We start from the raw sequence: 14,043 nt of genomic DNA, 5'->3' as shown, positions 1-14,043 counted from the left end.
CGTGGCAGAGCGCACGGCCAGAGCGTCTGAGGAGCGGGGGGTCGCCCGGGCCTTTCGCTATCCGTGGGGCCGCGGCGGGGATCCCATGAGACGCGCCCGCAAGGGGCAGGAGATCCAAAGCCCCGGCGGCGCGCGGCGGAGGCGGAGGGCGGTGCTGCAGCTGCCGGAGCCGGGGAGCGGCCGGCAGGAGGCAGCGGAGAGAACTTGAACTTGGCGTCGGGAGCGGGCGCCCCGGACGCCCCTCGCTGGGGCCGGGGCCGGGGCGCCAAGGGACCTGGGCGGCATCGCTGCCCCCCGAATGGCCGCGGCGGCGGACCCGGCTCCCGCGCCGCGGCCCTAGGCGGCCTCTCGCCATGGCCAAGTGGCTGAACAAGTACTTCAGCTTGGGCAACAGCAAGACCAAGAGCCCCCCGCAACCGCCGCGGCCCGACTACCGCGAGCAGCGACGCCGAGGCGAGCGGCCCTCGCAGCCCCCCCAGGCCGTGCCGCAGGCCCCCGCGGCTGCCTCCGCGTCCTGCGGTACCGCCGCCGCCTCCTGCTTCTCGGCCTCGTCGGGATCGCTGCCCGACGACAGCGGTAGCACGAGCGACCTGATCCGCGCCTACCGCGCACAGAAGGAGCGCGACTTTGAGGACCCCTACAACGGGCCCGGCTCGTCGCTGCGCAAATTGCGCGCCATGTGCCGCCTGGACTACTGCGGCGGCGGGGAACCGGGTGGGAGCCAGCGCGCCTTTTCCGCTTCGTCCGCGTCGGGCGCCGCGGGCTGCTGCTGCGCCTCCTCCGGCGCGGGCGCCGCCGCGTCCTCGTCCTCGTCCTCTGGCTCCCCGCACCTCTACCGCAGCAGCAGCGAGCGGCGGCCCGCCACCCCGGCCGAAGTGCGCTACATCTCCCCGAAGCATCGCCTTATTAAGGTGGAGAGCGCCGCGGGCTGTGCCGGGGACCCCCCAGGGGGCGCCTGCTCCGGCGGCCGTACCTGGAGCCCAACGGCCTGCGGAGGCAAGAAACTGCTCAACAAGTGCGGCGCCTCGGCCGCGGAGGAGAGCGGTGCCGGCAAGAAGGACAAGGTAAGGCGCCCTTGGCCTCAGTAGAGGTTCCAGAGCCACTGTGCGCACGGGGAAACTGAGGCACCGCTCTAGTTTCGAGTTCCTACATCCACTTCGGGCTAGGACCCGAGGTCAGGCCTCCCACGATGCTACCAAATTCTGCCTCCTTGCACGCGCTTTGTCCCCAATCATTGGCCTCCTGACACAGCCTCTTAACGCTGCTGCTTCCCGAAGGTCCTCAATCTGAACCCACAGCCAGGTGCCCTCTTTGGAAGTATCCTGACCAGAGAGCTCTCTGCCCAGCCTGGTCCAAGAAACAGCCAACCAGCCCCTCGAGGAGGAAAGTCAGAGAGTCAGAGCCCTTACGTATTTAAAGTGTAAGTGGCTCAGTCATGTCTGACTCTGCGACCCCATGGACTGTAGCCCGCCAGGCTCCTCCGTCCATGGGATTTTCCAGGCAAGAATACTGGAGTGGGTTGCCATTTCCTTCTCCACGTATTTAGAACAGTGTTTATTCTTGTCTACCCCCGTTCCACCCGCCCCTGACTTTATAGATGGGAACTGAGGTCTAGAGCTGGGAAGGGACCCGCCGGATATTACACATTTTCGATGGCAGATCCAGACCGGCTGTCTCTGAACGGATATATGTAAATCCCTCTAAATGCCCTGCCCTGCCCCACCCCCCGCGCCAGGTTTCCAAATGGGGCAGCCTTTTGTACTTGAGCTGTACAGCGAAACACGCCCCCCACCCCCCAACCCCCACGCGTGCTTTTCCGGTTGAAGTGCGCTGGTCTACAAGAGCGCTCCACTTCGACCTGTCAGTTCCTCCAGCCTGGCCCGGGAGGGGTCCGCCTACCGGGCCAGCTGGAAGGAGACCACCCCTCCCATCCTCATCTTCCTTCCTGACCTAACCCTTTATAGCCCCAAGGATGAGGGGGACGATTTTGTACACTCTCCTCCCTAACAGATGAGACTATCTTGATCCCCCGGACCTTTGGAGCAGTCTAGTTAATTACAGCCAGACTGGGCCCTCTCCTCCCCCTTCACACTCCTGTGACACCCTCCTTTCCCCCATAAAATAATACTTGTTCTGTCTACTTCTGGTGGAAGGCAGTGCTTTCATTACATCTGAGGCCCAGTGCCCTGTGATGGCTATCAGACTGCTGTCCCTCTCCTTCCCCGGCACCGCCCTGCTTTCTCCCAAAGGTAAACTTTTCACCCAGATGTGGGCTGGGGGAAACTGATAGAGTTTGCGTTTTTTTTAGGACTGGATTTCCAGACAGGAGGGAGACAGGCCCCTACTTCCCAGATGGTGCTTGGGAAGGGAACTTTTTGTTTTCCAGGCAGGAGAAGTAAGCTGGTGCCCCTCCTGAATTTTTCTGCCTGACTTCCTCTCCCCAGGGTCCCAGGTCCCCCTAGCATACCTCCTGCTGGGTCTGTTGAAGGCAGCATGGGTAACTTACGGATTCCACTTCCCTCTGGGGCCAGTCTGGGGATGCATCTGCATGGACTCTGGGCTTCCTAAGCACTTGGGGTGCCACACCTAAATGACAAGAGCTAGGAGCTGGGTGGCCACCTTGGTGCTGCCTTGGGGGCAGAGGAGGTTTCCCTGGGAGCCCCCAGGATTATGGGTTTGTGGTCCATCTGTAAGGGAAACAACAGAGAGGCTCCCTGCTGCCTTCTGTGTGGCCCAGGCTTGGCTAGGTGCTGATCTGGGAGAACCTGGAGTCTCTGGAAATGGAAGGATAGCCTAGCCTCTCTCCAGAGAGATCCCACCATTCCCTTGTTATTCCATGACCACCTCCCAGGTGGGCAAATCTCCTTTCTCTCCTGCTGCTTGTGGTTCTGCCTACTCACTAGAATCTTTCTTTATGGTTTTCAAAACTTTAGTAAATGTTTTTTCCTAACTATAAATAAGACTATTTCAAATACTGAGGAACACTAAGTTTAATAGCTGGAGTGTTAAGTGTGTTGAAAACTTGGCTTTGTTCCACCAGATGTTTCTTACAGTTCTTCTTTGCTCCCCTCTGCTGGGCCCTGGAGCAGGGTCCAGTGACTACTGTGGTTCAGGCTGCGGTGTACATGATGAGTGCTGTGATGGCAGAGCTTAATGGGAGGTGGCCAGGGAGGACCACTGTTATGGTTGGCTGCAGAAGAGAACCTGCTTTAGGGGATTGAAGGTAAAGGCCTTGTGGCAGGAATTGAAAGGTTAGAGTTGGGCAGGACCCCAGAGGGGCAGGAGGTCCCAGGTCGGGGAGAACCTTGTAACCTAAGCACAGCAAGGAGATTTAGCTGTTGAATCATATGAGCAGATATGGTTTCTTTAAAAAAGATCTCTCTGGAGTGCACTTCACCTACTAGATTGTGACTTTGAGCCCTTTGATCTTTTAAGAGGTTGTTGCCATCTTCAGAGTCAGAGGGATTGCAACTGCCAGATATTCTTTCTAGCGAGTAAGAGGAAGAAACAGGGAGGGTCATACTATGCAGTGGTTCTCAAACCAGCACGTGGAGGACTGGTTAAAACACATCGGGCCTGAGAAGGTGTATCTTTAACAAATTCTCAGGTGATCTTTTGCAGCTGATCCTGGGACCACACCTACGCAACAGTGGCTTCATAACCCTCCCTCTGGGTCTTCTGGTTGGAGCTGCTTTGGGATGCAGAGACTCCGGGTGCCCTCTTCATCTCTGATCTCTGTGGAGCTGCCACCTAGTCCCGGGCCAATACCTACCCTGTGTTCCTGGTCAAGCAGCCAGGCAGTAGCCTGGTTTTCACATTATTTGCAGCCAGACAGCTTTTGGAAGCCAGGGACACTGCAGGTCCAGCCCTGAACACACTAGAGTCCGCCTTCTGCCCCTCACCCATGGATCCAGGAAAACGTACTTCCAGCCCACTTAATCTCTGGCCCAGCTTCCTCTTATCAGTTGTTAGGGAATAGAACAAGTACCCATAGGGCTGTTGAATGCCCCAGCTGTGTGGGGACCTGTGTTTTAATGTCGGCCTATGTTGGGAAGTTACTGTGGCGTGGGACTAGGAGCTGTGTCCACAAATCCTCCTTTCAGGGCCTCCATTGCCACCTCCCACCCACCTTTATCTTGGGGGCCCTTCTGCCCCCCTCAGTACCTGTGCCCCCTTCTGACACTGTTCTCCTAGGTGAATCCCGGGGCACATGCACACCTGGCTACATATACCCTGCTACCAGCCAGTCTCCAGTTTAGGGTAGTTTCCCTTTTAGAATCACGTGGAAGAGAGAGTCTGTTTTCAATTTAACCAGCTTTTACCCAGCACATACTTTGCGCTCAGAGATCTCTCAGTACAAGGACAAGCTAGGAGGAAGGAATAAAGGCTGCAAAAAGACTTGGCAGTAATTTTTGGCCTAAGCCTCTGAAGGTTGCTGACACCCGTCACCTTTTCATCATTTGTTTCCCAGTGTTTTTGTCTTCGGGAATTTAGTGAGATCTTCACCTAGGAGGCAGCTTTGAGTTGGATCTAGGGATGGAAGTGGAATTTCAGCGCAAGGAAAGGCTGACTGCAGCCTATGGGAGCCCTTAGGTGTATGTGCTGTGTACATGCATCTGTGTGTGCATGCATGTATGTCTGTGTGTTGGTGTGTGTGTGCATGTACATATATAAAACCTTAATGTGGAGAGTGTTTTTGGAAATGAAAGCTTCCTTGCAGTGGGCCTCACTTGGGAAATGAGAGATGACAGTGTGAGATAGGTGGAGGCCTGAGTTTGGACCCCACAGGGAAAGCCTGGAAGACTGTTGAATCAGGAAAAGAATAGACTCAGAGCCATGGTTGAGGAGCATCCCAGGCTGGGGTTGATGGGTTTGGAGTTGGGAGGCAATTACAATATAGTCCCAGTGAGAGACAGTGAGGACTTGAGCTCCTGGAAAGAAAATACAAAACTTTAGTAGGTGGAAATATTATTCCCTCAGGTTGTCTTTATAAAAAAAAATAATGATGACAAAGAGGCCAGTAACTTGGTAGGTCTCCTTATGTGCAGCCAGACAAGTGTTATCCACTGAGGTTTTCTGCTGAGGTCTTGTTTCTTTTATCATAATTAAGTAAATGTTTCCACTGCAACTGAGAAAGTCGAGATGCACCATGACATCAGTTTCCCAAGTTTAAATACATGCCGATGTGTACCAACACTTTGTATTTTGTCAGCATCCACAGAGTTGAGTTAAATAACATGCTTCCAAAGAAATAAATAATATCATGTTCAAATTTTTTTTTTTTTAAATACTCAGGAACAGTTTCTGAGCAGCATACGAGGCAGGGGGGACCTCACAGAGAATAAGTGGTGGCGAGTTGAGGGAAGCTTCTCAGTCTGCAGTTGAACATGAGCTTTTTAAGGTCTAGTCTGGGAGACAGTCGGGTAATAAGGCAGTGTCACAGCATGAGGCATGCCAGAACAGCAGTGTGTGCAGAGGGCTGAGAGGAATTTACAACTCTGTCTATGAATTCAAGGAGGGCTTTCATGAGGTGGTGGCATTTGAGCTTCTCCAGGTAGAAGCTGGTGCCAAGAGAATGGATGGAGGCTCTGAAAGGTGGGTGTGGTGGGGGAATTGTAGAGAGAGGTTGGAGCTGCGAAACAAGAGAATGTCTCATGTATCTTTTGGAGGAGTTGGGAATTGGGGTCTTTGTGTCCTTTTCACATCAAATCATTGATGTGTAGCTTCATTGAAGCCAGGGTGAAGCATGAGCTGAGAGTCATTTTCCATTTGGTTAATAGCCACATTCTCCAGTTCTTAGAAGGTAATTGATTGAAAAAGTAAGGACCAAGCTTGGTAGCTGTGGTTTGGCTTGGAACACTTTGAAGTCCTGTCCCTTGAAAGTAGTGTGAGAGAAATGCTGCATATCAGATCCAGTTTTTCCCATAGATTCCTCAGAAAAGAAATAGATTCTCCAGGCTTCAGGCTGACCACTTAATTGATCATTTAATCTTCACAGTCACCCTAGAAGGGGTTTAGGTACTGTATCTGTTAGCTATTGCTGCATCACAAGTTACTCCAAAGTCGGTGGTTGTAAACCAGAGGTTAGCAAAAGAATCAGTTAGTGAGTAATTTTAGCTTGTAGGCCAGACAGCCCCCATCACAACTATTCAACTCTGCCATTGTAGCTTGAAAGCATACAGACAATATATAAACTAAAGAGTATAGCTGTGTTCCAATAAAACTTTATTAACAAAAATAGGCAGCTGGCCTGTGGTCTGCAATTTCCAACCCCTGATTTAAATGTTAAGTCTTTATTATTATCCATGAACCCACAAGTCAACTGAGTAGTTTTTCTGGCCTCAGTTGGCTCACTCAGGCATCTATGGTCAGTGTGGAGTGGGTATGTAGCCCTGCCAGTCCTAGCTGGGCTGTCTTACGTGTTTGGTTTAGGATGGCCTTGGCTGCCTCAGTTCGGCTCTGTTCCATGTGATCTCTCATCTTCCAGCAAGTTAGCCTTGTTCATATGATAGTGGCAGGGTTCCAAGAAATTGCAGAAGCCCATACAGTTTCTTGAAGTTAGAAACTGGCCTACTGTTCCTTCTGCTGCTTTCTGTTGACCAAAGCAAGTTATAAGGCCAGTCAGTATTCAGGGAGAGAAGGGAAGCTGTGAAGTCCTGTGGCAGAGGGTAGGGATACAGGCGGGCCATTAATCAGGGAGTTTAGTGCTATTGCTCTACCATAGGTACTATTGCCCCATTTCACAGATAAAGAAACTGAGGCTTAGAGGTATTGATTTGCTTAATGTCACAAAACTACTAAGTGACAGGGCCAGGATTACACCTGTTCAGTCTGAATTACAAGTCTGTATGCTTTTTATCAATTTGTTCAACTCCTTTCAGTGATTTAGATAGAGATAGTAAAGCTCTGATATTTACTAAATGTGCATTGTATGTCTCCTCTTCCCCTTAATGTTCCTCTTCTTATACCACCCCCTCCCAATTCCCATCTCTTTCAATCTGGGCTTTGGTGGTCCCCAAAGGGGCCCCTGAGCCAGCTTTTCTCTCCCCTTCCCTCATCTCACTCTGAGTTCCCTAAATGAGATGTTAATGCAGCACCCGAGTTATTTCATAGAGAAATTCCATGCTCAGAGTTGGCACTTCCCAAGGGACAGCTGCACAAAACGTGTGTCTTGTAACTGTCATGTCTTCTCATTGAAGGATTGGTGAGACTGCATGTGTGCTCTTTTAAGGGGAAAAAAACCCCCACAAAACCCCAATACCTTGGCCCTTGTCAACAAAGAACCTAAGTGTCCTCGAAGGAAATCAGATGACTGTCTTCTAATCTGACCACCTCAGAACATAACTGATTTCCCTAGACTTAACCCCCAAGCCTTGATATCGTCCTCTCCCCAACCCCAAAGCATTTCTGACCCATAAAGTAGGGGTTAAAAGGCAAACTTGAAAAGGTGTGCGTTCCTCTGGTCATTTGAGCAAAGCTGAACATGCCTGTGGTCAGGCGCTCCCTTGGACAGTTTCACTTGGGGTTGACTTTCTCCTCTTGGGATGGGAGAGCCAAGTGGTAGTGGCCTGTGGCAAAGGGAGAGGTCAGGCGGTGCCCTAGAAAATAAATTGGGATTTGTGGCTTTGAAGCAGAAAGCTGGGTTGCTGGCTGGCTGATGGTGGCATCTCCGCCCACTCTCTGAGCGGAGGGGCTGTTCTTGCAGGATGGAGACAGGCTGCCAGTGGTGTCTGCCACCCTGCCTGCCTTATACCTTGCTTGGCTTGTGTTGACTGGGAAATTGCCATATGCAGGCCACTGTCAGAAGCTTTGTGCGTAACAGGGACAAGCCAGGGGAGGGGTAGTGCCTGCCCACAAGTAGCTTATCTTCTGGTGAGGACACTGGGACCACACAGCTCTGTGTGGCAGTTTATCTGTAAACAGAGTGGTGTGGGTGAGCTGGGAGCCATCCTGGCACAGAAGCTGTCCTGAGCAGAGCCTTGACTCCATGGAACCAAAGGAGAAGCAGGGTCAGGAGGAGGTTCATTTCAACTGAGGGAAGCAGGGAAGGCTTCTTGGAGGAGGAGGCACTTGAATCATGAAAGAGTAGTCACTCGAGTTGAAGGAGCGTTCCACAAGAGCAGAATTAGTCATACTGCTCACCAAAGTCCTTTGAGTAGATGCTACTGTCATTCCCCTTTTACATATGAGAGAGCTGAGGCAGAGAGGTTAAGTAACTTATCTAAGGTCACCTTGCCAGTAAATGGCAGAGGTGAGCCTTGAAACCAGATTTAGGGTCTTTGTTTTGAACCACTGTGCCATAGCACCTCAGGCTGCACAATCTCATGCCTTAATTTTCTCTGCCTTATTTGTGGCTAGACTTAAACTCTTATAAAAATCTCCTCTGTTAGCATTGTAGGACCTACAGATTCCTACATTTGCATAAGTATTCCAAAGCTTAAAAGAATCTTTCACACCCATAATTAACTTAATTGTCAGAGTCACTCTTTGAGGAAGGTGCTGTAACCCCCATTTTACAGATGGAATATTGAGGGTCCCAGAAGGAATGGAGCTTGCCCTGCCTCACAGCAGGTACTAGCCAACACAGCGGCCAGGCTGTTGACCTTGTGTTCTGAGTCTAATGCCCTTTGTGCCAGGGTGATGTGGAGATGTTTTGGCCAAAGCTCCAGTCCAGAGGAAGGGTGACAGCCTGATGGATTTCCGGTTCTTTCTGTTTTGATTCTGAAGCAAGTTATTGAGACCATTAAAGAACGTCGACAGAGGATCTTGCTTCCACAATGGAATTTTCCTTCTCTTCCTGTCTGGTATTTTCCAGTAATATTTCTATTAATGTTTCACTTTCGGAGGCACTGGCTTCCTGAGAGTTTGCGCTTTCTCAACTGATGAGCTAGGAAGAATTGAATTTTCCTCTAAATCATTCAGTTCCTTTCCATTTTCTCCAAGGGGAACTCTCTGGATTTCCCATTATGCTGTAGAGGGAGGATCTTGGAGGTGGGTTCAAGGGATGGAGCGAGAATTAGTCAGAGCCCTGGAGAATGACTCAGGCCCTGAGTTTTCCAAGCGAAACTTTAGAGTAATGGTCAGAAAGGGGTTTCCCGAGGCCAGTGAGTGGAAAAATGATTTGATAGGTGGGTGGGTTGGTGGGGAGATGGGTACTTCTGGTGCACTGCTGGGCCTTCACTTACAGGCTGGACTCCAAGTCCTCAGCTGGGCCATGAGAGGCCACGTCAGGTCCTTTCTCTTCATTCAACAGACATTGTTGAGAGTAGGTTGCTGCTGCTGCTGCTAAGTCACTTCTTCAGTCGTGTCCGACTCTGTGCGACCCCATAGACAGCAGCCCACCAGGCTCCCCTGTCCCTGGGATTCTCCAGGCAAGAACACTGGAGTGGGTTGCCATTTCCTTCTCCAATGTAGGAAAGTGAAAAGTGAAAGTGAAGTCGCTCAGTCGTGTCCGACTCTTCGAGACCCCATGGACTGCAGCCTACCAGGCTCCTCCGTCCATGGGATTTTCCAGGCAAGAGTACTGGAGTGGGGTGCCATCGCCTTCTCCGTGAGAGTAGGTTACCTGCTGGGTATTGTTCTATTTAGATGCTGGGGCTACAGTATGGACAAAACATAAACATTCATGTTCCCCTGAGTTTGCCCTCTCAGGAGAGGATTCAAGCAAATATAGTATGTCGGGTAGAGTGTAGAGAAGAATAAATCTGGGGTGGGCCTGAGTTTGGGGTGGAGAACTGCTTCAAATGGATGCTCAGAAGGCTTTGCTAAAGGGTGTGATGGTATGATTCACACGGCTCACAGAGAGAAGTACATTCCAGGCAGAGTGAACAGTCAGGGCACAAGTCCAAGGCAGGAGCACGCCTGGCTGCTTCAGGGAGATCGCATGACTGAGTGGAGCAGGTGGGGAGGAAGTGGGGAGATGAGAGGTCTGACATGAGTTGGGATGGGGAGGCTGAGAGCTTTGGGTCTTGGAGGCGCTAAAAGGGTTTCTCGCTTTAACTCTGAGTGAGATGGAAAGTCAGTGGAGGTTCTAAACAGAGCAATGACATGATCTGGCTTTTGGGGTTCAAAAGGATCACTCTGGCAGCCTCGTGGAGAATAGATAGAAGGAGACCAGCTAGAGGGCCAACTAAGGTGACCTTCAGCCACAGGAACTGGGGCGCTGGTGATAGGTGATGAGAGGAGACTGGATTCAGGACACGTCCTAAAGGGTTTCCTGACAGAGGAAGTATGAGATCTGATGGGGGAGGAGAGTCGCCGATGACTCCAGGTTTTAACTTGAGCGTTTAGAAGGATGAATTGCCATTAGCCAAGACGAATAGGACCCCGGCGGTGCAGTCACAGTCCAGCCAGAGTTGATGCAGCAAGTGAGTCCGGGATTAAGAGCCATAAATGCTCTGAAGCATAGTAGCCTCTGTCAGTGGCTGGGAAGAACCACCAGGAAGAGGAATTCATCTGGGAGCTGGGTCCAGAGGAGGGTGCACATGGGGCATCCCAGACAGAAGGGGTCCTGTCTGCAGTGACTGAGATAGGGAAGAGAGCCCTGCTGGATTCAAGCAGCTGTGACCAGAGCCTCCAGATTGCCTAGTGGAATTGCTCGTGATAAAAGGAGGAGGCAGGGGCTTGGGTGTAAAGGGCCACCTCTCCTGGTTGAAAATTGCCCCAATTCTCTGAACAAGGAGGCCACCTGCCGTGTTGTCTGCCTGAGCTCGGCACTGCTGCTGCGAAGTAGTTTCAGTCGTGTCCGACTCTGTGCGACCCCATAGACGGCAGCCTACTAGGCTCCCCTGTCCCTGGGATTCTCCAGGCAAGAACACTGGAGTGGGTTGCCATTTCCTTCTCCAATGAGCTCGGCACTAGGGCAGGATGACAGGGTGAATATGAGGCTGGAGCGTGCCTGTTTTGCTCAGCAGAACATTTCAATGCAGGGTAGTTGTGATTGCTGGGAAAGTTCTTTCTTGTCTGGGGCTCACCAGAACGTGGGCTATCGGGGAGAGGCAAACAGAAGTAGGAGGAATGGAACTTTCCTGGCTTCTCCAGGCCATGGCTAAATTCTAAAAATAAAAATGTCCCAAAAGTTCTTCAAAGTGAAGCTTCTCTGCTTTCTGGGACTTGCACTCTCAGAAAGCCAGACAGCCTTGTAATCCCCCCAGTGCATTCCAAAGCCATGCATGTGGTTTGGGGCCTGCGTGGCATTCTCAGAATGATGCGGCCCCTACCTGCCCTCCTGTGGGGGGCAGATGCCAGTTGCCTGTGTTCTGGGCAGTTCCTCAGAACAGTAAACTTGGATTTTTAAAATAAATTTCAGTGGCTCAGCAGTAAAGAATCCGCCTGCATTGCAGGAGAACGTGGGTTCGATCACTGGGTTGGGACAATCCCCTGGAGAAGGAAATGGCAGCCCACTCCAGTAGTCTTGCCTGGGAAATCCCATGGATAGAGGAGTCTGGGGTCTCAAGAGTCGGACATGACCTAGTGACTAAACCACCACCAACGTTAACTGTTTTAACTCTGTGTTAACTTTTTTCTTCCCCCTTCAACAAAACTAAGACAAGGTTTGGTATAGAAAATGCAGATAAGCAAGACTAAAATAGAAACCAACTTCAGTTCTACAATTCAAAGAAACAGCTTTAACATTTCACTGTTTTTCCATTTAACCTTTTTCAGTGCTTTATGTGTGTATGTATTTTCCTTCACAAAAATCAATATTGTGTGTATCTATCTACTTTTCACTTAATGACATGGAAAGATGTCTACATTGTTTTAAACATTCAACAGCAATAATTTAATGTCTGTATAGTATTCTATTTGCCTATTTAGGCTCTTCCTAGTTTTCACTAATTTAACAGTGCTGTAATGAACATCTTTGTAACTTAATTCTTTGCATAAATAAGTCTGTGATTATTTCCCTGGGATTGATTCCCAGAGGAGAATTGAGTAGAAAGATAAACATTTTGATACAGGCTTTCAAATTGTATTCTAGAAAGGCCTTACAAGTTTTGCCTGCTTTACTGTAATGCAGTTTAGTTTAATTTGCAGCTTCTTGGGTTACTAGTGCATATGCATGTTTACCACGGGTGTCTCTTTTCCAAAACTGTGTGCTTCTATCTGTCCATCGTTTCTGCCATAGGGTTTATCATTTTATTGATTTATACGAGCTCTTTGTGGATTAAGGATGGCAGTCCCTTGCCTGCCACTTAGATTGCAGGATATTTTTTACAAGTTTGTGATTTGCCATTCAGCCCTGTATCCAGTGATTGCTTTGGTTGTTTACACTGAATTATTTGTTTTCTATTCCTGGATCATTTTGATGCTTAACACAGTGTAGCCAGTGTGCTGCTTACAGAAGTTTTCTGTACTCCAGTGTACTTTCTTCTAGTACTTTGATGGTTTCTCTCTTTTTTTAACATTGACATTTTAATCTGGAGTTTGATTTCAGAGTACAAGGTAGGTAATTTTATTTTTCTGAATGACCAGTCTGTGTCTGGACATCCTCTCCTCCGTGCTTGCTCTATCAGCTCTCTGTATTTCTTCGGGTTGCCTTTTTAGATTTCAATATTTTGACTCCGTCTCAACGCTGACTGTGTTATGTTCTCATCAACTATTATGATAATGATGATTTCACCTGTCTTTATAAAATGACACTTTTCATCTGTAGATACCCGTGCACTTATTACACATTCAACTCCTGACACCTTAGGAAAGTAACCGGGTAATAGCACTTTACTTTGGGTGCTGGATCCGATGCCAGAGCTTTCACTTTGGATGCCAGATCTGATGCCAGAGCTTTTCTGGGATGAGGCCAGGAAACCTTCGCCTCACCTCTGTTGGAGTCAGTTTCCCCCTCAAGGACCAGGGGGCTGGCTGCCTAGATGTATTTTGGGGCAGCCACTTACTGTCTGCCCTGCCTGTGCAGCCTTATTTGAGTGTGTCTGTTTCAGCTTTTACACAGTGGTGATGTTTGTGAGAAAAGTGCATACCATTCAGTCATTCATGCAGCAGGCATTTTTTAGCACAGACCTTAAGTAGCCGAGCTCACACTGGAAGGATGGGGAGAACTTAAAGATGTGGCATGGGGGGACTATATTATTTTAGTCATTTAAATTTTTTTTCACACCCACCCAACTCCAGTGCAAGTAACATGAATTTACAGAGTTCTTTCCCCACCCCCAGCCTTTTCTGTCCCCTCAACCCAGAAGTCCTTATGTCTTCAGTTAGTGAGAGAACCTTTCCCAATCTCTGTGGCACGTTCTTCTTTTCCTGGCTCAGGCCAGTGTCAGGATAATCCATTCTGCAGTGTCTGCCTTGGGGTTTGTGACATTAATGTATTGGTGTTGACAGAACAGATTAAACCCAGGAGCGTTCATGGTGAATAAATCAGGGGGGAAAAAATGCAGATTTTTGAACACGGAATAACATCTCTATGGTTCTAAGGAGCTGAGAGTATCGGCCTGATTCACTATGCTGGGTGTCACCACGTCAACAGGCTCTACCTAGACCAGCCCTGAGCCTATTAGAATCACCGGGAGAGCATTTCTCAAAAGTTTTAGTCGCTTGGGCTCCACCCCAAACTAATGACCCCACAGTTTCTGGGGACAGAACCTGGACATCAGTAGTTTTGAAAGGTCCCCCAATGATTCTGCCGTGGAGCTAAAGTTGCAAGTTACTATCCTAGACTTGGTTTGGGGTTCCCAGGGAGCTTGGAGATCACCCAGTCCAACCCTCCTACACCTGTGCCTGAAAATGTGCAGTGATGAGAGGATTTGTCACATAACCAGACACTCCTTTGCACAGCTGGGCCTTCAAGTTTTTTCTGCTATCCCCTCCAATTTAGTACAGGTTTGTTGAGTACCTGGTGTTTATGGGCACTCTGCTGGCTGACTTGTTTCTCTCTGTGGATTTTGCTATTGTTTTACTTGGGCTCTTTGAGGTCAAGCAGAACCAGTCTAACCTTATGTCTTCCACATGACGACCCTCAGATGTGTGATCGTATCTTCAAAGGCAGACGGAAGCTGCAGGCTGTACTATTTCCCCACAGAGCCGGAT

General features: G+C 49.8%; 1 protein-coding gene across 1 annotated transcript in view; it reads left to right on the top strand.

Annotated features, from left to right (window-relative positions):
* Positions 1-258: 258 nt before the first annotated feature.
* The window catches only part of SHB (SH2 domain containing adaptor protein B), a 135,484-nt gene continuing 121,699 nt past the window's right edge, over positions 259-14,043 (top strand). Inside the window, exon 1 of the mRNA XM_061425716.1 lies at positions 259-1,064. Within this exon, the coding sequence (XP_061281700.1) occupies positions 354-1,064 (711 nt within the window). The 5' untranslated portion in view covers positions 259-353. The remainder of the gene's footprint in view (positions 1,065-14,043) is intronic.

Source organism: Bos javanicus, chromosome 8 (genome assembly GCF_032452875.1).
Source record: "Bos javanicus breed banteng chromosome 8, ARS-OSU_banteng_1.0, whole genome shotgun sequence".
NCBI classification, from domain to species: Eukaryota; Metazoa; Chordata; class Mammalia; order Artiodactyla; family Bovidae; genus Bos; species Bos javanicus.
This window is presented reverse-complemented; position numbering and strand designations above follow the sequence as displayed.